The sequence below is a fragment of the Siphateles boraxobius genome, unplaced genomic scaffold (genome assembly GCF_051911475.1).
Source record: "Siphateles boraxobius isolate OS27281-9 unplaced genomic scaffold, OSU_SipBor_1 13, whole genome shotgun sequence".
In the NCBI taxonomy this organism is placed as follows: Eukaryota; Metazoa; Chordata; class Actinopteri; order Cypriniformes; family Leuciscidae; genus Siphateles; species Siphateles boraxobius.
In genome coordinates, this window is record NW_027508733.1 from 13,933,315 (window position 1) to 13,960,920 (window position 27,606).

Consider the following 27,606-nt stretch of genomic DNA (forward strand, 5'->3'; position numbering starts at 1 on the left):
GAAAATTACAGGCATAAAATAAAAAAATAAAAAAATTAAGAATGACCCAGTTATCTGATTGGATAATGTTATTTTTGGATTTGTTTGTTTGTTTATTTGGTTGACATGACATGATATGACCGGAGTTGTTCAAATGTTTTCACAGGATGTGGTGTATAAACAAGTGAAAGGGGCGATGCAAACATTCTCACAACCCACAGACATGGGTCTTCCATCCTCAAAGTAAAGCAATGCTAATTCACATTCAATTAATCAACTATCTTTAAGTGTAATAATGTAGAGCTAAGTATCTTAGGTCTACATTATCGACCTAAGAATAAGTTCATAAAAATATAAAATAAAAAAATATAAATATATCTAGCATCACTGTTGATGTGTTATACTATATTAAAGTTGGCACAAAAAATCAAAATTGACTGTTGAGCATCCGAGTGCGCAATTCACCTTCACTCGCGTGCAGGAAAAACAAACGAAACGCTGTTCAGTGCTGTTTATCCTCTTGCAGGATTTTATTAGCAAGCTTCACTTGAACATCACATCAGTTCACATGTTCTCTCAACTTAGAAACATGAGACGTAAAGAAAAACGTAACGTCATCACGTACATAACCGTATACCTTCAAATAAAACAATACGGGTAGTCAATACCGTAATACAATGTATAAGGGTGCAATACGTTTAACACCCCCACTCACTCTTAGCCCATTGTATTTTCTATAACATCAAATTAAACATAAAATAAAATTTTCTCCTTTACATAAATTGAATGCATACAAAACATTTTTACACTTTTAAGTTCCAAACATATCCCGACTAAACCTCTTTAACTTCTGCTTGGTGGCTGGCTTTGTCATTATGTCAGCAACCATTGTCTCTGTAGGACAATATTCCAAAATAACTTTGCCATCATTTACAATTTCTCTTATGAAATGGTATTTGATATCAATGTGCTTGCACCTTTGCCTACAGATTGGGTTTCTGGCTAGTGCAATGGTACCTTGGTTGTCTTCGAACACCTTTGTTTGTGCATATTTGTATGTGTCCATACCCTTAAGCAACTGTTCTAGGTAGATACATTCCTGCATGGCTGATGCCAAAGATATGTACTCTGCTTCGCAAGTAGATAACGCTACTGTCGGTTGTTTTCTGGTTTTCCATGAGATCAAAGAGCTTTCTTCACTCAGATTAACACAGTACCCTGAAGTACTACGTCTGTCTTTTGTGTCAGATGCCCAGTCGGCGTCACTATACACTCTCAGACCTAGCCTCTCTGTATCATTTCTCCTGAAGCATAATTGCTGTTCTGCTGTACCTTTAAGGTACCTGAACACATGTTTAACTGTGTTCCAGTGCTGTTCTGTTGGTTCAGCAAAATACTGAGATAATTTACTGACAACAAAACTTAGGTCTGGTCTTGTACAAGTGGACAAGTATATTAAACTTCCTACTGCCTCCCTGAACATCTTTGGCTCTTTAATTTTTTCTGCATTTTCTGTAAAATCAAGTTTTGGTTCACATGGCGTTTCCCTTGATTTACAGTTCTGCATGTTGAAACGATCTAGTATTCTTCTCACATATCTTTCCTGTGACATTTTAACTAGACCCTCTGCTTGTTCAAAATCTATGCCCAGGAAGTGTCTCAACCTTCCCATGTCTTTCATTTTGAACCTTTGTGTGAGCATTTCTTTTACACTTTCCAGAACACTTTCACTGTTGGCAGCTAGGATTAAATCATCAACCCATACTATCAGGATTACTTTCTCATCTGGCTTTTCTTTAGTGTATACGCAATTGTCAGCTGGGTTCTGTGTAAAACCGTTCTCAGTCAAACATACATGTAACAAAGCATTCCAGTTCCTACCAGATTGCTTAAGGCCATAGAGAGATTTTTTTAGCATGCATACTAATTTTTCATCCTTTTCAGATTTTTGCTCATAACCCTCTGGTTGTTCCATATAGATTTCGTGATCTATAGGTGCATGCAAGTAAGCTGTCTCGACATCCATTTGGTGCAAGATTAGGTTTTCCTGTGCTGCTTTTTGCAAAACTATTCTCACACTTGTCAATTCAGCTGTTGGGGAGAATGTCTCATCATAGTCAGTCCCTTGTTTCTGACTGTATCCTTTCGCCACAAATCTTGCCTTGTATTTTTCAGATCCGTCAATGTCTCTTTTAAGTCCGTAAACCCATCTTCCTCCGACTGGTTGTTTTCCTGGTGGTAGTTTAGTGAGTGTGAAGGTCTTGTTCTCTTCCAATGATCGCATTTCTTTGTCCATAGCATCCTTCCATTGCTTGGATTTTGTTGATGTTATGGCATCCTGGTAGGTTTGAGGTATATCACATACTGCCCTGTAGCAAAAATCTATGCATGTTTGCAGTTTGTCTTCAGCATCCTCAGTTTCAAAATCATGTAGGTAAGCTGGCTTCTTCCTGGTTCTTGGGGGGTTCTTTCTGATCTCGGATTCTGTAGCTCTACCCGATTGATTGGGAGCAGCCTGTTCGGGCAAAGTCTCTGAAACAACACTTTGAACACCATGATCTGGTTCATCCTCCACATTATCGGCGGCACTGACTTCACTGCTGAAGATATTTGGATCCATGTCTTCACATCTTGTGTATGTCTCAGATGTTCGTTTTTCTCTTTCACTGGTTGTCTGTGTTGTGAACTTCACCAATCTGTGTTTTTGGACTTTTCCGGTGTTAGGGTAGTATACTAGATAGGCGGGGCTGTTCTTGTCGTAGCCTATAAAAACACCTTGTTCGCATCTTGAGTCCAGTTTGCTCTTCTCTTGTCTGTAAGCAAAACATATTGATCCGAATTTCTGCATTTTTGAAACATCTGGCTTTTTCCCTGTGAATAACTCATATGGCGTTTTCTTTGTGCGTCTACTGTAACACCTATTTCTCACGTAGGCTGATGTTTGCATTGCGTAGTTCCACAACTCATCTGGCAACTCGCTCTCTATCAGCAAGCATCTGCTCATATCAAAAAGTGTTCTCCATCCTCTCTCCGCTGTGCCATTCTGATGTGGCGAATAAGGTGCAGATGTTTCATGTCTAATCTTACTCCTTGTCAACAGCGTTTGGAAATCTCGACTCATGAATTCAGTGCCGTTATCTGAACGGATACACTTGGTTTCTCCATAAGGTGCAATGTCAGCTAAAAACTTCTCAGTAGCTTGTATTGTGTCACCTTTAGTTTTCAGGAAGTACACAAACATCGTACCTGAATAGTCATCTGTAAATGACTGTGCATATCTGTGTCCTTCTTTGCTCTGTGTTGGCATGGGACCGGCCAGATCCGTGTGAATCAGTTCCAGAGGTTTCTTTGCTTTTCTGTCTGGCTCCCGGTTTCTGGTCTGCGTGAATTTTCCTTTTGTACACACTTCGCATAACTGTTCCGGTCTCATTTTGTTTCCTCTTATCTCCATGCCTCTTACTACACCTTGTAGCTTCTGTACATCTTCATGGTTACAATGTCCCAAAATTTCATGCCAGGTTTGTAAATCATGACACACTTTGCACTGGTCAACGCCCTCTTCTAGTGTTGGTAAATAGTACAAGTTTCCACTTTCATGTATATCAAACCTGCTTCCGTCTTTGGTAATCAAGTGGCTGTCTCCCTTTTTGAAAATGACTGTTGCTCTTCCATTTGTTGCTCTAGCTACCGAGAAAATGTCATGTGGGTATGAAGGCATGTATAGTGCGTCCCGTAGCTGTGCAGTGTGCTGCTTTCCAGCATCATCTATGAGATAAATCACTGCCGTTCCTCTTTGTTGCGCCATTCCACTGCACTTCGTACCGTCGGCTAATTCTACTGAATGAGTCTCTGGTTGAAATGAGTTATCAAAACTTCTGAATTTTGTGATGTCACTCACAATGTGAGACGTCGCTCCAGCGTCTACCATGATGCCTTTCATCTTCACTTTGTTCTGCGGTTTTTCATATTCTGAGTGTTCAGCTTTGAAGAGATGATCTTGGTCATTAACGTGTTCTTCTGTAACCTGTCTGACGCCATCTTGGTCGCCCTTTTTCTTGCACAGGAACTCCGCGTGTGTACTATTTTTACAATGACTGCACCACACTCTCTTGTAACACTTTCTCGCTCTGTGTCCCTTTATTCCACATTTGTAACATGTCACATTTGTGTCTTCCTCTTTTCTTTCTTTTGTGTGGTACCTGAGAGGACCTTTTCCTTGTCTCGTCTGCGTCTTCATCACATTATCTGTGGATTCAGTTACTTTCATTTTCTCCGCCTCTTCGTAAATTCGCAGTCTTCTCTTAAAATCTGTGAACGTAACGTCGTCCTCATTCTGTGTTATGTGGACGGCTAGCGGTTTGAAAATATCTGGTAATCCACGGAGAATCATTGCTATGGTTAATCCGTCACTCATGGCTTCTCCAGCATCTCTCAGTGCTGTGATGATGTTTTCTGCTCTTATCAAGTAGTCAGTAACACTCTCGTTGTCTGCCATGCGTAGCTGAGTTAACAATGTGTACATATTTATTATCCGTGGCTTGCTTTTCCCAGAATAATGCTCTTTCAGTATTTTAAGGGCTTTCCTGCCATCGTCAGCAGCTTCATGTCTTATCAGTGATAGGCTTTTATCATCTATCAGTCTTACAAGTTCAGCATAACAATCAGCATTCTTCCGTCTGTCTTCGGCTAGCTGTTCCGCGTTAGCATCAGGGGGCTCATGCAAGATAGTTTCTTTTAACTTTAGAGTGTGTAAACAGCTTAAGAATCTCGTTTCCCAAAGATCATATTTGTCTTCGGATCCATCAAACAAAGATTGATTTGCTAGGACTCCTACCGCTCTGTTTGCCATCTTCCCGCCGACTTTTCTTCTTAGGTCACTTCAGTTAGCTGCTTCTCTAGCTTCATAGAACGCGTAACGTTGATACGACGCGTCTGTCTTTACTCACGCTCGTTTGTTTCCGTGCCTGGGCCCATAACCTGTTGAGCATCCGAGTGCGCAATTCACCTTCACTCGCGTGCAGGAAAAACAAACGAAACGCTGTTCAGTGCTGTTTATCCTCTTGCAGGATTTTATTAGCAAGCTTCACTTGAACATCACATCAGTTCACATGTTCTCTCAACTTAGAAACATGAGACGTAAAGAAAAACGTAACGTCATCACGTACATAACCGTATACCTTCAAATAAAACAATACGGGTAGTCAATACCGTAATACAATGTATAAGGGTGCAATGCGTTTAACATTGACAATTGTTATTTTATTTATGAAATTGACCATTTGGGAGCCGATGTCACAGTGCCTTCACTGCATTTGCTTGCGCATTGTGGAGGCAGAAAAGCAGTGGTAATAAGTGGAAGACAACGGGCGAGATCCACGGAATATGAGAAAAATGTCTTGTTGTGCCTTTGGATGGCAGAGGGTCTTCATTTTGTGAGGTGAGTCATTTTTGCTATGCCCAATGTGGTAGTGCATAGACAAAGTGGGCAGTGTGGCAGGCACTTCTTCAGCATGGCAGAGTGGATATGTGTTCCTCATAGTTTCATCTCAGATGCAGTGAAAAGTTCCCATGAAAAAGGGAATGTCTCAGCTTACGTAAGTAACCATGATTCCCTGAGAAGGGGAATGAGACACTGCATTTCGTTGTCGTGCCTCGGGCCTGCGTGCTCGTCTCAGATACAAAAACACTGATGATGTAAATTACAGGCGCAACTCTAACATTTAGGGAGAGTTGTCTTGTTTTATCAAATGAGAACTCGTGTTAGATGACTGTCATGGCTGAGATGTTCTGAGTCTTATGATGCTTTTTGAGAGTGTCAGCAGATTTAGGCCTGTATGAAATAAACCCACAGCGTTATTATGCTAGAGCTGAGGGAAACAGCTTACACATGGATGATTCAGGAGTTCAAAATTAGACACTGCAAATTTTACAGTAAACTGTTTTGTATTTGTAGTGATGTTGTTGACAAAATGTTATCTGTTTATACCAACATGGAGCCAGTTACTGGTATTAAGATGCTTTTCTCTGACATTAATTCAGCAATAATATGTTAAACAATGGTGTGGTATTCAATGAGAGCAGTGTGAATATTAAGCATCATTTTTAATGTTTAACTTACAGATAATAATCAGCTATACTAATTCATATATTATTATTTTTTGTAGATTACATGATTCCTACAATAATCTCTTGTTAGATTTTATAGCTAAGTTCATGCTGATCTTTCACATGGCCGCGACAAAAAAAAAAGCAAGCACAAATGTAGGCCTATGCACATGCAAAGCACTAACTGCCATGCAACTATGCAAAGCGTATATGTCGCCCATTGGAAAAAAAATTGCAGTGTGTTCGCTGTTGCATTTGTGCAATTCTTTTTTCGTTTTGTTTTTATTTTTTTGTGTTTTTTTGCAAACAAGAAAGATGTTCTTCATGCACCTTGACATACTTTCCAGCTGGGTTTCTGAGTCAAAGCGAGATGTGCTGTGGTCTATGCAGATTATTGGCTGGAGGCTATTATTGTGGTAGGTGTGCTGTAAACGCTTACGTGTGTGTGGGTGGGTTGCTGGGTTTAGTTGAAGGGCAGCTTGTCCATAAACTTCAACAGAGTAAACAGCCTTACAGCAAACTAATGTTGTGAGTTAAAATATACTTTACCGCCTGGAGCCAAATCAGTTTTGCAGGTCAAGATGATCAACCTTGATGCAGAACTAACTGAAACTGTGTCATGTCTTCAAAAATACCAGCATCTTTTAACCTGAAAAAAAGTAATGCAAAGCAAAGAATTTTGTCAACAAAAATAAAGAAAGTATCAACTTTTTTAAAGCTTTAAAAAAGTTACAGCACAAACAAGCTTATATCAATATTTGTCATCTGGACCCTTGCTCCCCATGCTATTGATTGACTTTCATTAGACACATCCTGATATGAGACTCCACTACAACTCTAATCTGGGTCTCATGAATGTAGGCTATTTAAATATCATGATTATAGCTAAGAGAAGTAAAGCTACAGGAAACATGGTCATTTGGACAACTACACCTCCTTAGGTGTGAAAACAATGCCTTGAAAGTGTGAAGCGAATAATTGTGTTTGTAAAGGTAAATGTGTTTAATTGCATTTTGTGGTTGCCGTCTTCAAGGTATTTTTACAAGATGGTATCTTATGTAGTCTATCACACACGCGCGTGCACACACGCACACACACACACACACACACACACACACACACACACACACACACACAGACTATATCTCTTTAAAGTAAAAATTGGCCACACAAAAAAAAAATCTGTTTATATTCTACATAATTCTGTTCTTTAGCTAGGCCTACTCCATAGTGAAAAACTGCAGTTATATTTACCTTGATGTATATAGGCTATGTCTCATATATTTCATCAATGTTTACACGCATAGCCGCTTTATTGCAAGAAAGCTTAAATGTCTTCACTTTTGCACTGCTTATTCCCCCAGACTCATGCACACCTGTCAAACCTCCGATAGAGACTGTTAAAAACGCTCTCTTAATCGTTTCAAACGGCTTTCGAATGTAGCCTATCATGATGTTTCCGCAGAAACCCTGGAATAAAACGTAGGACTCTAAACAATTATCTGCAAAATAAAATGTTGATTGTGTATAAGCAAGTGTATTTCTGGGCTTCTCTTAAACGCATTAAATGATAATATATATATATATATATATATAATAATAAATAAAAAAGCGAAGACAGAACAGTCTTTATGTGGTATTTATTTAGCCGGACTGAATTATTATTTTTCGGACTGAACTATAGACATGTGCAAAAGCACATGGCACACATTCAAAGCGTAAAATTACTCAGTAAATGTAGGCTATCCTAATTTAGTCGAAAAGTTTTGTAATGTAGGCTATTATTTGGTGTAAGCTATAGGCTAACACCGGTTTCATACTGAAGAGGAGGAGATTCATTCATCAAACGATGAGTTGAACTATAAAGCACAAACATTTGAGGTGATCGCGTGCCACCGCCTTTTGATATGCTAGTTTTTTCTCTGCGTCGTTTTCAACCATGATGCGTTTTTTGCTTCCAGACTGTTTGGAATTTATACAAATATGATGGTTCATCAATTTGTCTGTTTTTGTCTATTGCTTTTGGGTGGTAAGTTATATTTTTATGGCTTCAATTCTTGTAGTATATATACTTGTACAGTCGGACTATTCCATAGCCTATATCCTCACAGTTCGACTGGAAACAGAACTGCTTTGGGACACTGCTTTGAGTAGCCTGTTTGTTAAAATAATATCATGCCTTATCTTCACTGTTCACTGAATTGGGGTATGAAAACAACACTTTGACCCTGAAATGTTAAAGGAGTTCACTCAAAAATAAATGAAAAAAGAAAATGGCAAGTTTACTTCAATTGCAATTTACAGTATTTTTAAATAAAAAAATATTTACCAAAATATATAGAACTTCATGGAATATTTGATCACTTTTAGAAGTAGTTTTACGCACAAATGTAAATTTTAATTAGCCTATTTGCTTTATGACCTGTATGTGGAATTCAAAAGAAGATACTTAGTAGTTTCCTTCTTTTTTTACATTCAACAAAAGTGATTCATGCAACACCAAAGAGAATAAACCCATGTTTAATCATGACGTAATTATGTTTGGGTCAACAATTGTGGATCTGACTGGTTTCTAACATGGTTATTACTAATATTTCAGTTGAACATGCAATGTCTATATTGAATGACGTTCCTTTGAATATAAACGTTTGTCAAATGCATAAATGTAAATGTTTAAACAAACATTTCAAGTTAATTTAAATAAAGAATAAAAAAAAAATGTTTCTCTGGTTAATATTATTCATGATTTTTTTTTGTCAGTTTCATTCAACCTTTTACATTTTTGCAGATTTAATGCTGACACTGCAGCAACTTCCCATGCCGAATCTCTACTTGAAACAAATCTCCAGCCCACCAAATGGTAAGTGTAAAGTCTGACTTATATGTAGCCTAAGTAACTTTCATTGGGAAAATCCCATAATCGTTTATTCACCATGTTGTTCAAGTAATGCGTAACACAAAATAAGTTCTGGAGAACGTTGGGATCTAAACAACATTGGCTTTCACTTATTGACAAAGAAAACAAGAATAACTTATTTTGTGCTTCACAGAAGTTTGGAACGACAGTGAATAAATGGTGACAGAATGTGTATGTTTTGGGGAGAACTATCCCTTTAAGTGATCTTATTTCAGTCTGGTGCTGCTCCTTGTTAGACCAGTATTCAAAAAGCTTGCTCTAACTTTGGTGTTTTACCGTAGACACTTACATCGTGTCTACACGCAACAGCTAAATGCTGTCTACACTGCAACAAAAGCGATCGTTGCATAGCCTATCTATTTGTTCTCTGTGTCAGAAATAGCGAAAGTGCTCAGAGTGCGTCAGAAATAGAACTAGACGTCAGTTTACTGGCAGGGATTTGTCCTGTCGCGCCGCATCCATTGTAGACAAATCACTTTTTTTAAAGGGCTATATTGGCTTTTGTCTGTGTAAAGTTTAAGACATTATAATGGAGTTTAATTTTCTGTCTTAAAATAAACAAAATATATCTGGAGTGATACTCTGTGGTTATGTTGTGCTGACTCTTTTCTTCCAGGTGTGTCTGGTGTTTATACAGATGAACCAGGGACGATATCAGTGATGGAGGGAGATTCTGTCACTTTACAAACTGGTGAAATACAGACAAATCGTATTATAATGTGGACATTTAGACTTAACAGTTCAGAGACTGTAATAGTTGATATCTATAAACAGATCATCTCTATATATGATAGTGGTAATAATGAGAGATTCAGAGACAGATTAAAGATAGATGAAAAAACAGGATCTCTGACCATCACAAACATCAACAAATTACACTCTGGACTTTATAAAGTACAGATGACGAATGAAACTGTCAAACACAAGACTTTCAAAATTGCTGTCTTTGGTGAGTGAACTGAATAAGTTAAAAGGTTTTAATTTTAAATCAAATGCAAATCTGACCATCTGGATGAGCACTTTTAATTATTATTGATCTATGAAGATTGGAAATCTTTACACACATCAATATCAGTATTTTCTTGTTTCTGAAATATGTTTTTCTTTCATGTTTTTAAGGTTTTCTGACAGTTCCTGTCATTATCAGAGACTCTTCATCATCATCATCACCCTCATCATCAAATTGTTCACTGGTGTGTTCAGTGTTGAATGTGAGTGATGTGACTCTGTCCTGGTACAAAGGAATCAGTGTATTGTCCAGCATCAGTGTGTGTGATCTCAGCATCAGTCTCTCTCTTCCTCTGGAGATTCAGTGTCTGGATGATTCATACAGATGTGTGCTGAACAATCCCATCAGAAACCAGACCACACATCTGGACAAAGCCAGTCAACTCTGTCAACCATGTGAAGGTACGTCAGTATTATGGGGTTTTCAAACTGGGCACATTTATTGTACATTATTTTAGAGTTAACGTTAGAGTCCATAATTGGACTTGTTAATAATATCATTCTGTTTTATCTCTCAAATGTTTTATAGATGTGTGTTCTCACACACATTTGAGCGTTTTGACTAATTACGCCCTTTTACATGCATGTGGTGTTTAATACATTTGAGAGGGTTTTACAGCACATCCTTTGAAGGTTACGTTCTTACCTATAAAGTATATACATTTTTTTGAGTATAATTTTGTTTTGTAGAAAGGCTGATGCAGCAAGTGAGTACTGATAGATGGTTGAGTGTGTTTATCAAACAGACGAGAAGTTGCTCTTTTGATTTATAAAGTAAGCATTTTTAAAGCACATAATGTACAGCATCACAGCTAACAAAGTTCCCACAACTTCTCTCTCACTAATATTTTGTAAAGGTTATGTGACTGTTAAGATAAAACATTATTTAAATAACATTTATAGAATGTTTGTATAACATTATTAATATTTGATATGTCGAGAGCACGTTCTGAGAACATTTTCGAAGCATCCATTTTGTACTCAATCGATGTTAATGTTGACCTTCATGGAATATTACAATTAACATTTAAAGATTTTTATACTGTGAGTAACAATACGGTTAGGAGAATGCTGTACTAGCATTGGTTAACCTTTTAAATAACTTTCTAATCACTGCAAGAAATGTAACATTTCAGAAACATTGTAAATCACTTTTTCCACAATGTTTGTATAGAACATAAATTTGTTAGCTGGGAAATAGTGTATATTTAATTTTGAGGAGAACGTTGAGCAAGATTTAGAATAATTCATTGTTTCATTACAGCAAATATTCTTTATCCTGTTAACCACAAATAATGTAAAGATTAATTGATTATCAAAATAACTCTTAGTTGCATTCACTAAGATATTTTTCCCATCAGATCTGCTGTTTTCATCTTTATTGAGAATCTTACAGTAGATTAATGACTGTGTGTTTTTTATCTTTGTAGAATCTCACCGAACTCCATTACTCCTTGTATCGCTGTTGTTGCTGCTGCTGGTCGTCGCAGTTTTAGTCGTGTTGTTCTTCTGTCGCCGCAGGAAATACACACAAGCAAAACAAGACGGCAAGTATTACACACAACAGGAAAATTAATATTTTATTGCAAAAGTAGTTCTCACAAATGCTAACAAATCCTGTAACCATCATTTCATTAGGCTATAATATATATATATATATATATTTTTTTTTTTTATTATTATTTTATTTATTTATAAATGATCATTAAACAGCTCAGACTAATGAAGAAGAAGTTGATTATACTGATGCGACATTCATTAAACACAGATCTCCTAATACGGTAAGATACGATGGTTATTCTCTGCACTAAATCTCTTATATGAAAGCTTGCTAAGCTAGTACAGTTTATTTGTGTGTCTATTTGTGTCTACTTGTTTTTACATACAGGATGTTGTATAATTAAACACTCACACATCATACACAATTTAAAAAAATCATTATTTTCATAATGTGCTTGCTTGTTTTCTTTTGTGAATTTAGTAATGGAATAATTAAAAGTGCATTTCGTTACAGGAGGCTGATGGACGGGATCAGACGGTGTATTCAGAAGTTGTTTTGAGAAGATGATCATTCACAGTGTAGGCCTACTATCATACAGATCCGTTTATTACAGCACAGATCATGTTGAGATTTATGTCAGTAACAAAGCTCAAAACCTCAAAGTTAAAGTACAAATGAACTGATTGCTCTGTTTGCCGCAGATTACTGAATTTCAATATTTAATTTTAGGCAATTTCTAAAAGAATTTAATCTTTATTAAGAAAGACTACATATCTGTAGGACACACAATCAAAAAAAGGATATGCCATTTATTTCAGGGATTCATACACACATAAAATGAGTTTACATGTGTTCAGTCCTGCATGTGTGTTTTAATGGCTCCCTCTGCCGAGTGTGTGCGAGTCTTACAGGAATCAATATGTTATAATGGGTTTGGCTGGTTAGCCTGTTGAAGCTAGCCTCTAGTATATAACCATAATACACTGTCTGTGGGGCAAAAAACATCTTTCATAAGATTTAAATGACGGTCTTTCGAATTTCAAAAGACAAGACAATTAAAACAGGAATTTTTTAATTTATTGTTGCAAACATATGAGTTCAAGATGATAATCTCAGATTATTTAGATTATTGATGTCATTTAGCTATGTGGTGTAAACCGTTTAGGAATTTACACATTAAACAATTTAATGAAATTGGCAAGCAAAAAGTTTGAACTAGTGTAACGGAGGCCAGCTAGTAGTTGCTGTGCGAGTAAACCTCACTCGCCTGATCTCAATAGGCGCTCTGGCGACAGATGCTAGAGACTGCAGTCTTTGTTAGAGCGCCTGACTCTCATGCCGGAGACCCGGGTTCGAGGCACGCTCGGAGCGGGTTGAGTGGGACGCGGGTGAAGGGGGGTTACATTGGTGCCGTGACTAATCGATTTGAAGTTGGATCTTCACCCTGACCTGGGACCATTCTACTGGACGGCTTCATCACGCTGTCAGGTGGACAGCATATCGTTTTGCACATTAGTATAGGCCTCAGTTGCTTTTATTTATTGATACATTTTTCTTTGTTAGTCTTTTCTGACTATATTTCATGCAGTTTGTTTTTACTGATTGGCTGACACTGTGATAAAGAGATAACGGATTGTTGTCCCGAGATCTATTTGCTGAACCCAAGATTCATCACTGTCATACTGTGTTCCAGCAATAAAGAAACCTGATCCAAGTGGTTGTCCGTGGTGATGTGTAGCAGCAACAGTAGGATGGAGTGACCCGTCCCATTGGTGCCGTGACCAGGATGGGAGTGAGGTTTAGGGGGGTGAGTGTAACGGAGGCCAGCTAGTAGTTGCTGTGCGAGTAAACCTCACTCCTCTGATCTCAATAGGCGCTCTGGCGACAGATGCTAGAGGCTGCAGTCTTTAGCCTCCTTGTTAGAGCGCCTGACTCTCATGCCGGAGACCCGGGTTCGAGGCCCGCTCGGAGTGGGTTGAGTGGGACCCGGGTGAATGGTGGTTACACTAGTAAAGTAGTGAACTCTTCAATCCAGGTATATAGCTGTCACAAACTGCTCTGAGACCAGAAAGTTTAGATCCAAATGCAGCTTTTAATAAAATGGGGTAATCCAGACACATAATCAAGTGAACAGGCAACAGGTCAAAATCCAGGTAGGCAGTCCAAACGAACAAGGTTGGGAAAGGCAAACAGGTAATCCAGAGGCAGGCACAGAGTCCAAGAAACCGAAATACAGGGATCCAAAGAAATGCAGTGCAACAATATACAAAACTATGCAGTGATTGAATGTGAAAACCAGGCTTATAAGGTGTGAGCTAAACAAGGTAATGACAAACAGGTGAATCGTGAATGTGATCAGTGATGATGAGTCCGGGCAGTGAGTTATGGGAAATGTAAGAAAATAATAAACTGAAGGGGAGTGCCCTCTGGTGGCTCTAAAGGGCACTCCAGCTGATGAGTTACAATACCGTGGATAACGTGATAATATTTCTGAATGTGACGCATTCAATCATATAAATTTTTATTTTCCTGAAGAAAGGTCTATGTAAAACAGTAAATAGTGCACTTTTTAATGAAACGTTTTTGCAACTGCTGTCAGTATTATTTATGTTTGTATAATGTGGACACCAGATGAATGTGACTGATGACTTGAGTTTTAACTCAAGTGTTGTAAGCAGATTTGTTCTTTTATACATGATATTTTAGGCTGTAGGAGTGGCAATTGTCTATTTTCTGAAGAAACATTATTAAATATTCTCTCTGCACTGATTATGTTTGTCTGTTTTTGCCACCGTAAACCTCAAATGTTGACCAGGTGAACACAGTGAAATTAAATACATATAAACTGATTCACGGAAACTTGATATTTTGTTGAATATTAACTAACATTGTGGTTGAAGCTATGAGTTGCACAGTATGTGGACTGTATGTCAAGGACTTGATGAAACCTAAGTAATCACCATGGATCACAACTTGTAATAATTGCTTCAATGAGCTCAAATTAATAGCCTAGCTAACCGCATGATCTCTATTGTTGTTTTAGAACGGTTCATTTCTGTAATATGGACATTACTTGGACACAGTCACCTCTGATAACAGATCACTCACTCTATAACAGATCACGAAACATGCATTTTCTGTGCAACTTATTTGATAGGTTGTGAAAAGCGCTATTCAAATAAATGTGGGAACATTTTTTATTTGTAAGTGAGAAATGGAGAAGAACAATAGAACAATTCTGATATATACTGCAGTGTTCGATTGGTTGATTTTTCAAGCCTTGTTAAATGTATGTAATTTTTTTATGTCAGTTTCTGAAATAGAATCAGTAAATTCAGTTAGAAAATCAAAATATTATTGTTACCAATCAAATGAATCAGTAGGCTATCAACAAAATCCAAGCTTGCACTGCAGAGGCACAGAAGCTGCATCTGAAATGGAATTAGATGTTTGTTTAATGAGGATTAAAGGTATGAATTTACACTGGAATAAACAATTACGTCAATAATGTTATGAGATTGTTTTAAATATAAAATTTGAACATAAAAATATGAAGTGAGGATGACTTATATTATGGGAACCGTTACCGAGAGTCTCAACAGGACAAAAAAGAAAATAGGAAGTGCAGAAAAATAGAAAGCAAGATTTCACTAAGGAATCATAAGCCATTGTAAATATGTCAACTGTGACCCAGTATCCGTTTTAAATGTGTTTAATCATTGTGCCAATGGCTCTAAAGAGTGAGAGGAATCCATGTGTTTATGGGTTTGGCTGGTTATAAAGTTCAAATCAGTCATTGATATGAATTTATAATCACTGAATGCATTATTCCAAGCAGGACATGTTTCATTTATTCATGTTAAGTTATAATTTTTCTTAAGAATAATGTTTATTTCGTTGTATGTGAGTATAATGACAATAAAAGCATTCTATTCTATTCTATTCTATTCTATTCTATTCTATTCTATTCTATTCTATTATAAGATACTTGGAGTAATCTGCAGGTTGGACATGTCCCTAACACTTTTTGAAACATCTCGCTGCAATTTTTGTAATTTTTTAATTTTTTCTGCAATTTAATGTAATTTTTTCTGCAATTGTTATTGTACATATCATTGTATGTGAAGCCACTATAGAATTCAATGTTGAAATCTATTGCGAACTTGTCACATCCAATAACTAATTTTCCCCAGCAGAGGTCAGTATCACAACAGTAATGACCGTCAGTCTTCAACTGTTTTTGGATGTTCAGACTTGCTCTGTGAGCTCCATATAGGGGAGATCGGGGCACAACCGAACACTTTTGGACTTTCTTAGTTTGAGTAAATCCACTAAGGTTCAGAATATTTTTTCCCCCAAATTAATTTCCCACATGTCTAGTACAATTTTGTTTTTGTTCATTAATACAGTGTATACTTTTTTTCTTTATTTATCCCGAAAGAATGGAAGTGAAATGTGACAACATGCCCCATAGGTGGAGCACATTGTAACATGACCATTTGACAGCTTAAAATTTTATCTGGTCTAATAAAAAAATATAGCCTACATGACAAACTTACATTTTTTGTCAATAAATTACTGTTATTAACTTTTTCATATAAAATATATATATTTTTTAATAATTAAAAATAAACAAATTTTTGAGTTTGACAATGAACACACCAGATTAGTTAATTATTTAATACATTAATTAATAATAATTAATCATTTCTGAACATTGACTCTCAATCTTTATTCACCTTTTCTCGTGGTTTCTCTGGACAATTAATAAAAGTATAGAATAGAATAGCAGTAATTTAACAAATAGGGAACATAACATTTGTAACGCAGTGTGACAACATGCCCCAACTGAGCAACTGGGATTTAAACTTCTGCTGGTTAGATCAGCTTTAAAGAACTATCTGTTAAAACTGTTAAATAACAGATATAAGATTAAAATAATATCAGATTTGTCTCATTAAATATATACACTAAAACTGAGATGAAAAATTAACTTAAACGTAATTTCGGGAGGAAGTGAACCCATCTTATCTCTCAATGAACCGCCAGATCATATAAGCATCCGGTCACCTTGCTCTGGCATCAGCTGTTTTAGCGTCCCTCCACCTCCCCAGCTCCACCATCATAGTTTAGGCATCTTGCTGCCATACTCCTCATCCCATCATTAGTAGTCCCACTGGAGGGTTTATGGAGGGTTAAGCTGGAGTTAAAGCTGCTTCCTCGAGCCCCTCCACTGCTGACAGCAAGCCAAATCTAACCTCATTATCTTAAAATGTATAAATTAACTTATGAAATGTTCAGTGATTTCTTGCAAAGATTTGTTTTGAATTTTGGCACCATTTTTCTCTATATAGTGTTGAGATGGCAACTAGTAAATACTAAGTTTTGTCATGCTGGCATGTGTTGAAAGTTTTAAGCCATGTGCTTTACAACTAGCCCATGTTAGTTTGTGGTTTATTGTGTTGAGATGTGAAGTTAAAGTACAAGAGTGTGTGTGAGTGTAGAGTGTGTGGTTTGTTTTCTCAACCACTTATAAACCTCATAATGAGAACATCAGTGTGTGAAAGATCTGCTCACAGTTTAAATGTGCTCTTATAACAGTTTTTAGTTGAAGTTGAGTAAAGTGTTTATCAGAATGATTTCCTCTCATCTGTGTGTTCTGTTCCTGTTCGGCCTGTGCCGTGAGTAAATAGAAATTACTTTTGACAGTTGTTGTTTTTTTGCCATTTTTTATGACTATATGTGGAGTGTTTACTGACGCACAGAGTTTATTTATCATCTCTGTATAGATAACATAATTATGTGTCTGGAAAACTTTGGTATGTTCTTCATGTGTGTTTGGTGATACTGATGAAAAGATCATAACAGTTATATTTTTAAAGCGACTATCCAATGCCCCGGTAGGATACATTACGTTGTGTATTGATGAAATACATTTTACTACTGTATTTAAAAAAAAAAAAAAATTTAATTAAAAGATATCTGAGATACGATTTTGTGACTTCTTTTTGTAAACTGTTTTGTTCCAGGGGAATCTGGTGTTTATACAGATGAAACTGAGATGATATCAGTGATGGAGGGAGATTCTGTCACTTTAAACACTGATGTTACTGAAATACAGAGAGATGATCATATTCTGTGGACATTTAGAGGTAACCATTCAGAAACGCGTACCGCTGAAATCTATAAACAGATCATCTCTATATATGATACAGATAATAATGAGAGATTCAGAGACAGATTAACAATAGATGAGAAAACAGGATCTCTGACCATCACAAACATCCACACATTACATTCTGGACTTTATAAACTACAGGCAATCAATGTAGGGGTCAAACACAAGACTTTCAACATTGCTGTCTATGGTGAGTAAACTGGATAATTTAAAAGGTTTTAATTTTAAATCAAATGCAAATCTGACCATCTGGATGTGCACTTTTATTTATTATTGGTCAATGATGATTGAAGAAAGATTTTTTTCTTTAATTTTTTTAAGGTATTCTGACAGTTCCTGTCATTATCAGTGACTCTTCATCATCATCATCATCATCATCATCATCATCATCATCATCATCGTCATCATTATCATCATCAAATTGTTCACTGGTGTGTTCAGTGTTGAATGTGAGTGATGTGACTCTCTCCTGGTACAAAGGAATCAGTGTATTGTCCAGCATCAGTGTGTGTGATCTCAGCATCATTCTCTCTCTACCTCTGGAGATTCAGTGTCTGGATGATTCATACAGATGTGTGCTGAACAATCCCACCAGAAACCAGACCACACATCTGGACAAAGCCAGTCAACTCTGTCAACCATGTGAAGGTACGTCAGTATTATGGGGTTCCCTTTCGTTGTCACTCCGAGTTACGTCGGATGACGACGAATGGGGTTTGGCTTAGAAAGCCTATCAACTTTGAGTATTACAAAACGAGCCAATGGCAAAGAAATGCCATGGGTCTGCGGAATTTGCATGGCGTAACTCCGCCCCACCTCGTGGGTATAAAAGGAGGAAGCCGGCAGCAAGCAGATATGTTTTCGCTTCGGAGCCAAGTGTATTCTTCTCTCCACAAGCCATCTCTGAATTGTCAGCTTTACAAACGAGTACCTCGAGTGTTGGTGTGACGGCGATCTACGGCGAGAGCGTGCTTCCTGCTGATCTGTTGCAGTGGTCTGCCAGTCAGTGCGTTTCTCCCCGGGTGCTTCAACACTTGAGTTTTCTCTCACTAAAAGAGCTTACACGTGGCACGTCTTTTTAAAGACGGCTCGCCCGTGCATTTCTGGTTGCAGCGGACTGGTATCGGACTCTGATGGGCACGAGCGCTGTCTAGTGTGTTTGGGCTTTGATCATGCTTGAACAGCGCTCGTGGGTGACTCATGTTCTCGCTGGGAACGTGATCATCGCGTCATATATAGGTCGAGACTCGGTGAACTCGCAAGAGTGAGAGTCCCCTCATCCACCCCCCGATCTTCGGCTGGTGGCCAGGGTGACCTGAGGGTTACGGTCTGGATCTAGGCGCCGACTATGTGTCCGTGACCCCAGCCCCCCTCTTCAATGACGGTGCCCGCTAGTGAACTGCTGATTCCCGCGAGTCTACCCTCTGGTGGCCCGCGTGTTTCAGTTGAAGCTACAGAGGAAGATGCCATGTCTGTTGCAGCATCACTAGGTGGGTTTGAGTCTTCTGGAAGTGAGGGCTCGTCACAGCTGCCACCTTCCGGTGTGCATACGGCTGTGCCTGATCCGGAGATGACGACCATGCTTTCCTGGGACGATGGGTTTTGGGTAAGGCCGCCGACCCTCGTCCACGGCAAACCCCAATACCTCTCTTCCCGGACGTGCATGATGAGATCTCGAAGTCCAAGAAGACCCCCTTGTCTTCTCGGGACCGCTCGCTGATCTCATCCGCCTTTCCTCCCCTCGATGGGGCCGCTGCCCATGGGTACACTGGGGTTCCCCCGGCTGAACGCTCTGTTGCGATGCTATGTGTCCTCAGAGTGCTTCTTCTCGGCGCAATCCTAAGCACCCGCCCGTGGCCTGTAGTTTTTCGTCTACGCTTGTGGCGAGATCCTATAGCGCCACGGGACTGGCAGCCGCCTCACTGCATGCCATGGTCATTCTGCTGGTCCACCTGACCCAGATGCTCATGGACCTGCACGAGGGCGGGACCGACCCAGGGCTCTTCACTGAGCTGCGCGCCGCCACTGACCTTGCTCTCTGAGCGACGAAAGTGGCCGTACGCTCCCTGGGTCAGGTGATGCTCACCAGTCTGTGGCTGAACCTGTCTGATGTGCTGGATGTCGCGCGGACCCGTCTGTCCGACATTCCCATATCCCAGGTCGGCCTCTTCGGCGGTGCGGTTGAGGGCTTGCCCAACAGCTCTCAGCCGCCCATGAGCAGAGTGAGGTTGATTCTGTCCCGACGGCCCCGCCGTCCGCTCAGATCCCTCGTCTGCCCACCGCCGAAGGCGCCCTCCCGCGGCTCCCACCCCGCCCGTTCGCGGGCCGGCTCTGGGGGCCGCGGGCGGACGCCACAGCCCTCTCCAGCCCCGCCCCCCGCTACACGCCGGGTTAAGCGGCGCTCGTGAGACGGGCACCTCGGCGATGGAGCAGACTGAGGTTGATTCTGTCCCGACGGCCCCGCCGTCCGCTCAGATCCCTCGGTCTGCCCACTGCCGAGGGCGCCCCCCCACGGCTCCCACTCCGCCCGTTCACCCGGGTCGGCTCTGGAGGCCGCGGTCGGACTCCACAGTCCTCTCCAGCCCCGCACCCCGCTACACGCCGGGTTAAGCGGCGCTCTTGAGTTGGGCTCCTCAGAGATGGGACTCAGTTCTTTCCAGGAGTTGGTAGCAGGACCACTCCTTTCCCCGGGGAGGGCCGGGGAAGAATCCTTATTCTCCAAAGAGCTGATTCTCCCGTCTCTGAGCACAGAGTTCTCGGACGTCACAGAGCGCCGCCCACAAGCCGTGCTCTCCTCGTCCCCCTCTGTCCCAGAGGTGGTTGACATGGCGTGCCGTCCACGGACCGCTTCGCCGCTGTCCCCCTCTGTCGCCAGACCCCTGGCAGAGCAGGCCCCCGCGGGACGACCAGCCTGGTCCTCCCCTGGCCCCCTCTGCCAGGGCGCGGTTGCTAACTGTGCCCCCTCTCCGGGCCGCTATGCCGTCCACATCTGGGCCAGTTACTCCGCTTCGCTGCCCCTCCGGGGGGACGCCTGTGGCTCGCATGATCCCGTTGGTTCAGTTCCTGGGAGCCTGGCTAGAGCTTCCCCGTCTGTCCCACTGGATCGTGCGTACCGTCAGGCTCGGCTATGCGATTCAGTTCGCACGGTCTCCTCCCCGCTTCAGGGGAGTCCGCTCCACTTTGGTCGGTGGCAATGCCCCTATCATGAGAGCAGAGATTGCAACCCTGCTGGCGAAGGGTGCAATCGAGACTGTCCCTCCAGCCGAGATGAGGTCCGGCTTCTACAGCCCCTACTTCATTGTCCCCAAGAAGACCGGTGGGTTACGGCCAATCCTGGACTTGCGCGTGCTGAACCGCTCCCTTCACCGGATGCCGTTCAAGATGCTCACCGCCAAACACGTTTTCGAATGCATACGGCCCCAGGATTGGTTTGCAGCGATCGACCTGAAGGACGCCTACTTTCATGTCTCCATTCTTCCTCGACACAGACCGTTCCTCCGGTTTGCTTTCGAGGGGCAGTCATACCAGTACGCGGTTCTCCCTTTCGGGCTAGCCCTGTCTCCTCGCATCTTCACGAAGGTCGTCGAGGCGGCCCTTGTTCCCCTTCGAGAACAAGGGGTTCGCATCCTGAGTTATATCGACGACTGGCTGATCCTAGCTCACTCTCGAGATCAGGTTTGCGAACACAGGGACCTAGTGCTTCGGCACCTAGCCCGTCTGGGCCTTCGGGTCAACTGGGAGAAGAGCAAACTTTGCCCCGTGCAGAGGATCTCTTTTCTCGGTATGGACATCGACTCGGTCGCCATGTCCGCGCAGCTTACGAGCGAGCGCGCGCAGTCACTGCTGACTTGCCTAAGACAATTCGAGGGCAAGAGTGCGGTTCCACTGAAACTTTTTCAGAGGCTCCTGGGGCATATGGCATCTGCAGCCGCGGTCTCGCCGCTCGGATTGCTTCATATGAGACCGCTTCAGCTTTGGCTTCGCGACCGAGTCCCGAGGTGGGCATGGCAACACGGCACGTTCCGAGTACCAGTTACTCCGACCTGCCGTCAGTTCTTCACCCCGTGGGCGAACCTCGGTTTTCTCAGGGCCGGTGTCCCCCTGGCACGAGCTTCCCGGCATGTTGTTGTCTCAACAGATGCCTCCACCACGGGCTGGGGCGCCATGTGCAATGGACATGCTGCTGCGGGCTCCTGGACAGGACCCCAGCGGCTGTGGCATGTCAATTGCCTCGAGTTGTTGGCAGTACGCCTTGCCCTGCACCGCTTCCGGGCGTTGCTCAGGGGTCAACACGTACTAGTCCGTTCAGACAATGCCGCCACTGTGGCGTACATCTACCATCAAGGTGGTCTACGCTCCCGCCGTATGTCACAACTCGCTCGCCACCTCCTCCTATGGAGTCAGAAGCATCTGAGGTCGCTTCGAGCCATCTTCTTTCCTGGAGCGCTGAACTGTGCAGCCGACGAGCTCTCACGGCTTCAGCCCCTCCCTGGAGAATGGCGACTCCATCCCCAGTCGGTTCAGCTGATTTGGGACCAGTTCGGGGACGCGCAGATAGATCTGTTTGCCTCTCACGACTCGACCCATTGCGCCCAGTTCTATTCCCTGACCGAGGGCACGCTCGGCACGGATGCTCTGGCGCACAGCTGGCCGCAGGGCCGCAAGTATGCGTTTCCCCCAGTGAGCCATCTTGCGCACACTTTGCGCAAGGTCAGGGAGGACGAGGAGAAGGTAATTCTGGTTGCCCCTTACTGGCAACCGGACCTGGTTCCCCGAACTAGTACTCCTCGCGACAGCACCTCCCTGGCCGATCCCTCTGAGGAAGTACCTTCTTTCTCAGGGACGGGGCACCCTATGGCACCCTCGTCCCGATCTTTGGAACCTCCACGTGTGGCTCCTGGATGGGACGAGGCAGGTTTGAGTACCCTACCACCAGCGGTGGTGGCTACCATCACTTCCGCTAGAGCGTCGTCCACGAGACACGTCTATGCGTTGAAGTGGAACCTCTTCGTCAACTGGTGCTCTTCTCACCGAGAAGACCCCTGGAGATGCTCGATCAGTGTTGTGCTTTCCTTCCTTCAACAGGGGCTGGAGCGAAGGCTGTCTCCCTCCACCCTGAAGGTCTATGTTGCCGCCATTTCCGCACATCATGACCTCATCGAAGGTAAGTCGGTGGGGAAGCACGACCTGGTCATCTGGTTCCTGAGAGGAGCGAGGAGACTAAATCCTCCTCGTCCTCCTCTCGTTCCCTCTTGGGACCTCTCAGTGGTTCTAACTGCCCTGAAGAGTGCTCCCTTTGAGCCCCTGCAATCAGTCGAGCTTAAGTTCCTGTCTATGAAGACAGCGCTCCTGGTTGCACTGGCCTCCATCAAGAGGGTTGGGGACCTGCACGCATTCTCCGTTGACGAAGCGTGCCTGGAATTTGGGCCGGCTTCCTCTCACGTGATCCTGAGACCCCGGCCTGGATACGTGCCCAAGGTTCCTACCACTCCCTTTCGGGACCAGGTGGTGAACCTGCAAGCGCTGCCCTCGGAGGAGGCAGACCCAGCCTTGGCACTGCTCTGTCCAGTACGCGCTCTCCGCGCCTATGTAGACAGAACGCAGTGTTTCAGGACCTCAGACCAGCTCTTTGTCTGTTATGGTGGGAAGCTGAAGGGAAAGGCTCTCTCCAAGCAAAGGTTGTCTCACTGGATAGTGGACACCATTGCTTTGGCTTACCAGCAGCAAGGTCGACCGTGCCCCCTTGGTGTGACTGCCCACTCCACCCGGAGTGTGGGGTCCTCTTGGGCTCTAGCGCATGGCGCCTCGCTAACAGACATCTGCAGAGCTGCAGGCTGGGCGACACCTAACACATTCGCCAGATTCTATAATCTCCGAGTGGAGCCTGTGTCCTCTCATGTACTCGCTTCAACCAGCTAGTACCGGACCCGCTCAGGTGTCTTCGCTTGCTCGCCATTCCACTCCACGGACTGGATACGTGCGATATTTTCCTCAGGTGAGCTTTTCCGAAAGCCCTGAGCTCCTCCAGCACTCCTGACGTCGGCGCCAGTGTCTATTGCCTGCGCGTCGGCTAGGTGCCTCCCGTGTGCATGGTCCCTCCTCTGAGCGACCCCCACATGTGTATTTCCACTGTAAGCCTCTCTGAGCGTGTGTCTTTCCCTTGGCAAGCCACCTTGCCACCCCTGGGGTTGAAATATTCCACCTGTGGCTGGACACCCCAGTGTTTTCCATATGCTTCCTTCGGGTCATATGTGTATTCTCTAAGTCCCCCCCCCCTCCGGGCTGGCATTAATTGCATACTTCCCCTAAGCTTGGGATATGCTTCCCAGTGTACCATGGTATTCCTGTGATAAATGGAGTCCTTTGTCCAGGCTGACAGGGATCTCGATTTACGCAGGGCACTGGAAGACAGCTGAGAAGGTGGAGTGATTAGACTGGTAACCCCATTCGTCGTCATCCGACGTAACTCGGAGTGACAACGAAAGGGAACGTCTACGGTTACGTATGTAACCCTCGTTCCCTGAGTAGGGAACGGAGACGTTACGTCTGCCTGCCACTTTCCGCTGTACCGCGGGGATCGCCTGAGCTCAGTCTTGGCTCCTCAGCGAAGAAACATATCTGCTTGCTGCCGGCTTCCTCCTTTTATACCCACGAGGTGGGGCGGAGTTACGCCATGCAAATTCCGCAGACCCATGGCATTTCTTTACCATTGGCTCGTTTTGTAATACTCGAAGTTGATAGGCTTTCTAAGCGAAACCCCATTCGTCGTCATCCGACGTAACGTCTCCGTTCCCTACTCAGGGAACGAGGGTTACATACGTAACCGTAGACGTTTTCATACTGGGCACATTTATTGTACATTATTTTAGAGTTCAATTTAGAGTCAATAATTGGACTTGTTAATAACATCATGCTGTTTTATCTCTCAAATGTGTTATAGATGTGTGTTCTCACACACATTTGATCATTTTGACAAATTACGCCCTTTTACATGTGCTGTTTAACGCATTTGAGAGGGTATTACAGCACATCCTTTGAAGGTTACGTTCTTACCTATAAATTAAATAAATTCATTTGAGTATAATTTTCGTTTTGTAGAAAGGCTGATGCAGCAAGTGAGTACTGATAGAAGGTTGAGTGTGTTTATCAAACAGACGAGAAGTTGCTCTTTTGTTTTGATGTGTTTTATAAAGCACATAATGTACAGCATCACAGCTAACAACTTCTCTTTCACTAATATTTTGTTGGTCATGTGAATGTTAAGATAAAACACATTTTTAAATAACATTTATAGAAAGTTTGTATAACATTATTAATATTTGATATATTCCAAAAGAAAGTTTTGAGAACATTTTCGAAGCATCCATTTTGTACTTGATCGATGTTAATGTTGACCTTCTTGGAATATTACAAATAAACATTCAAAGAGTATAATATTGTGAGTAACAATACAGTTTCCCTTACAAAAAAAAAAGTTGATTCAAGTGTGCTATTAGTATACTTCTTTTAAACTAAAAATAAGAAAGTATACTTTCAGTCTACTTTTATGTACTTCTCAGAAATTCAAAATGCACTTAAGTATAATTGACTTATTGACAGAAAAATCTAAGTATATTTGGCCTATACTTTTTTTTTAAACATAATATTACACAATGTCTTATAAACTAACATGTTCAAGTTTATATAGTAACAAGCTTTCAGGTGGAATAGCTTAGAGTAAATAAAATAAGCATGGAACTGAACCTGATCTTGTACACAGTAATAATAGGAGAATGCTGTACTAGCATTGCCTAACCTTTTAAATAATGTTCTAATCACAGCAAGAAAACATGGATATTTTAACACTTCAGAAACATTGTAAATCACTGTTTCCACAATGTTTGTAGAACATAAATTTGTTAGCTGGTAAATAGTGTATATTTAATTTTGAGGTGAACATTGAGCAAGATTTAGAATAATTAATTGTTTCATTACAGAAAATATTTTTTATCCTGTTAATTACAAATAATGTACAGATAAATTGATTATCAAAATAACTGTAGTTGCATTTACTAAGATATTTTTTCACATCAGATCTGCTGTTTTCATCTTTGTTGAGAATATTACAGTAGATTAATGACTGTGTGTGTTTTATCATTGTAGAATCACACCAAACTCCATTGTTCCTTGCATCGCTGCTGTTGTTGTTGTTGTTGCTGCTGCTGGTCATCACAGTTTTAGTCATGTTGTTCTTCTGTCACCGCAATAATAACACACAAGCAAAACAAGACGGCAAGTATATATATATATGATATCAGTGTGAAATGTCAGAAAGCAGCACCTGATTTTAAAAACACTGAAAATCTCCATGTGTTTGTGTTTTAGATCAGGAAAGCATGTCAGAATACACACAGATCATCTACCGTCTTCAGATCTGACACCGGTCACTGATCATCACTCATTATTCAACACTGATTTCACTAAAACCATCATGCAGTTTAACAAGGTCTTTAGGTTACAAGATTTATGCATTAACATCAAAGTGTAAAATGCATTTGATTTGATATAATGAAATGTGTTCAACATGTAATTTAGGACCAATTGATGAATCTGCCTAATATAATATGAATTGAATTAAAACAGACAATTAAATCAATAATAGTTTGATTCACTTAGATTTGTTTAAATTTGTGTGAACTGTTTGATTCAAATAGTTTGAAAGAGATTCATCATTGTATTGTGTGATCCAGCACATGTTTTGGAGTCAGCTCTTGTGTTATTGAGGTCAGTAAATGAGTTTGAACTGAATGCTTGTGTGGTTTAATGTGCTGGCCGGATGTTCAGTTGATAATGTGTGTTTGTGTTTGTGAGAGTGTGAGACGTGCAGTTTCTTCTCACAACCACAAAAAAAACCTTCTGAGAACCTGATAGACTCAGAAACAACATGAAAATGAGAGTTGCCTTTCGTTGTCACTCCGAGTTACGTCGGATGACGACGAATGGGGTTTCGCTTAGAACACATAAGGACTTCAAGTATTACAAAACGAGCCAATGGCAAAGAAATGGCATGGGTCTGCGGAATTTGCATAGAAATTTGCACCGCCCCACCTCGTGGGTATAAAAGGAGGAAGCCGGCAACATGCAGATATATTTTCGCTTCGGAGCCAAGAGTATTTCTTCACTCCACAGTCATCTCTGACTTCGCTCTACGAGACGAGCTTCTCTCTCCGGTGTTGGTGTGACGGCGATCTGCAGCGAGCTCACAGTGCCTGCTGATCTGTGCAGTGATCTGCCAGTGTGTGTGTGTCTCCCTATGCGCTTCAACATCGCAGAGTTTTTTTCTCCTCTCATAAAAGAGCTTGCACGCACGTCTTTTTAAAGACGGCTCGCCCGTGCATTTCTGGTTGCAGCGGACTGGTATCGGACTCTGATGGGCACGAGCGCTGTCTAGTGTGTTTGGGCTTTGATCATGCTTGAACAGCGCTCGTGGGTGACTCATGTTCTCGCTGGGAACGTGATCATCGCGTCATATATAGGTCGAGACTCGGTGAACTCGCAAGAGTGAGAGTCCCCTCATCCACCCCCCGATCTTCGGCTGGTGGCCAGGGTGATCTGAGGGTGATGGTCTGGAACAAGGCGCCGACTCTGTGTCCGCGACCCCAGCCCCCCACTTTATTGAAGTTGCCGGCTAGCGAACTGATGCTTCCACGAGTCTACCCACGGGTGGCCCGTGTGTTTTCATTTGAAGCTACAGAGGATGATGCTGCGTCTGTATCAGCATCACTAGGTGGGTTTGATTCTTCTGGAAATGACGACTCGTCACAGCTGCCACCCTCTGGTGTGCATACGGCTGTGCCTGAGTCTGATCCGGAGATGACGGCCATGCTTTCCCGGGACGATTGGTTTTTAGGTGAGGCCGCCGACCCGCGTCCACGGTAA

General features: G+C 42.0%; 2 protein-coding genes across 8 annotated transcripts in view; both read left to right on the plus strand.

The window, feature by feature from the left end:
• Positions 1-27,606, plus strand: part of LOC143735458 (SLAM family member 5-like) — a 220,643-nt gene that overhangs the window by 94,081 nt on the left and 98,956 nt on the right. The gene's annotated exons all lie outside the window — the stretch shown is intronic.
• Positions 7,963-26,210, plus strand: LOC143735447 (T-lymphocyte surface antigen Ly-9-like). Of its 7 annotated transcripts, none has more exons than XR_013203179.1 (8): positions 7,963-8,113; positions 8,873-8,944; positions 9,618-9,950; positions 10,121-10,411; positions 11,440-11,556; positions 11,723-11,790; positions 12,024-12,730; positions 13,526-14,275. XR_013203179.1 is itself a non-coding variant. In XM_077225613.1 (8 exons), exons 1-8 carry the CDS (start codon positions 8,068-8,070, stop codon positions 12,075-12,077), a joined length of 879 nt encoding a protein of 292 aa, XP_077081728.1. In that variant the 5' UTR covers positions 7,963-8,067; the 3' UTR covers positions 12,078-14,275. The 7 variants fall into 7 exon arrangements, 5 of the variants coding, with proteins under 5 accessions (XP_077081728.1, XP_077081724.1, XP_077081729.1 ...); XM_077225613.1 differs by having other exon boundaries at positions 10,121-10,212; positions 10,315-10,411; positions 12,024-14,275; XR_013203180.1 differs by lacking the exon at positions 11,723-11,790.

Bases quoted from the DNA above. Each gene is read 5' to 3' on its own strand.
- LOC143735447 (XM_077225609.1), top strand. From the start codon at position 8,068: ATGATGGTTCATCAATTTGTCTGTTTTTGTCTATTGCTTTTGGGTG. The intron at 8,945-9,617 runs GTAAGTGTAAAG...CTTTTCTTCCAG, and splicing joins AATCTCCAGCCCACCAAATG to GTGTGTCTGGTGTTTATACA. The intron at 10,412-11,439 runs GTACGTCAGTAT...TTATCTTTGTAG, and splicing joins ACTCTGTCAACCATGTGAAG to AATCTCACCGAACTCCATTA.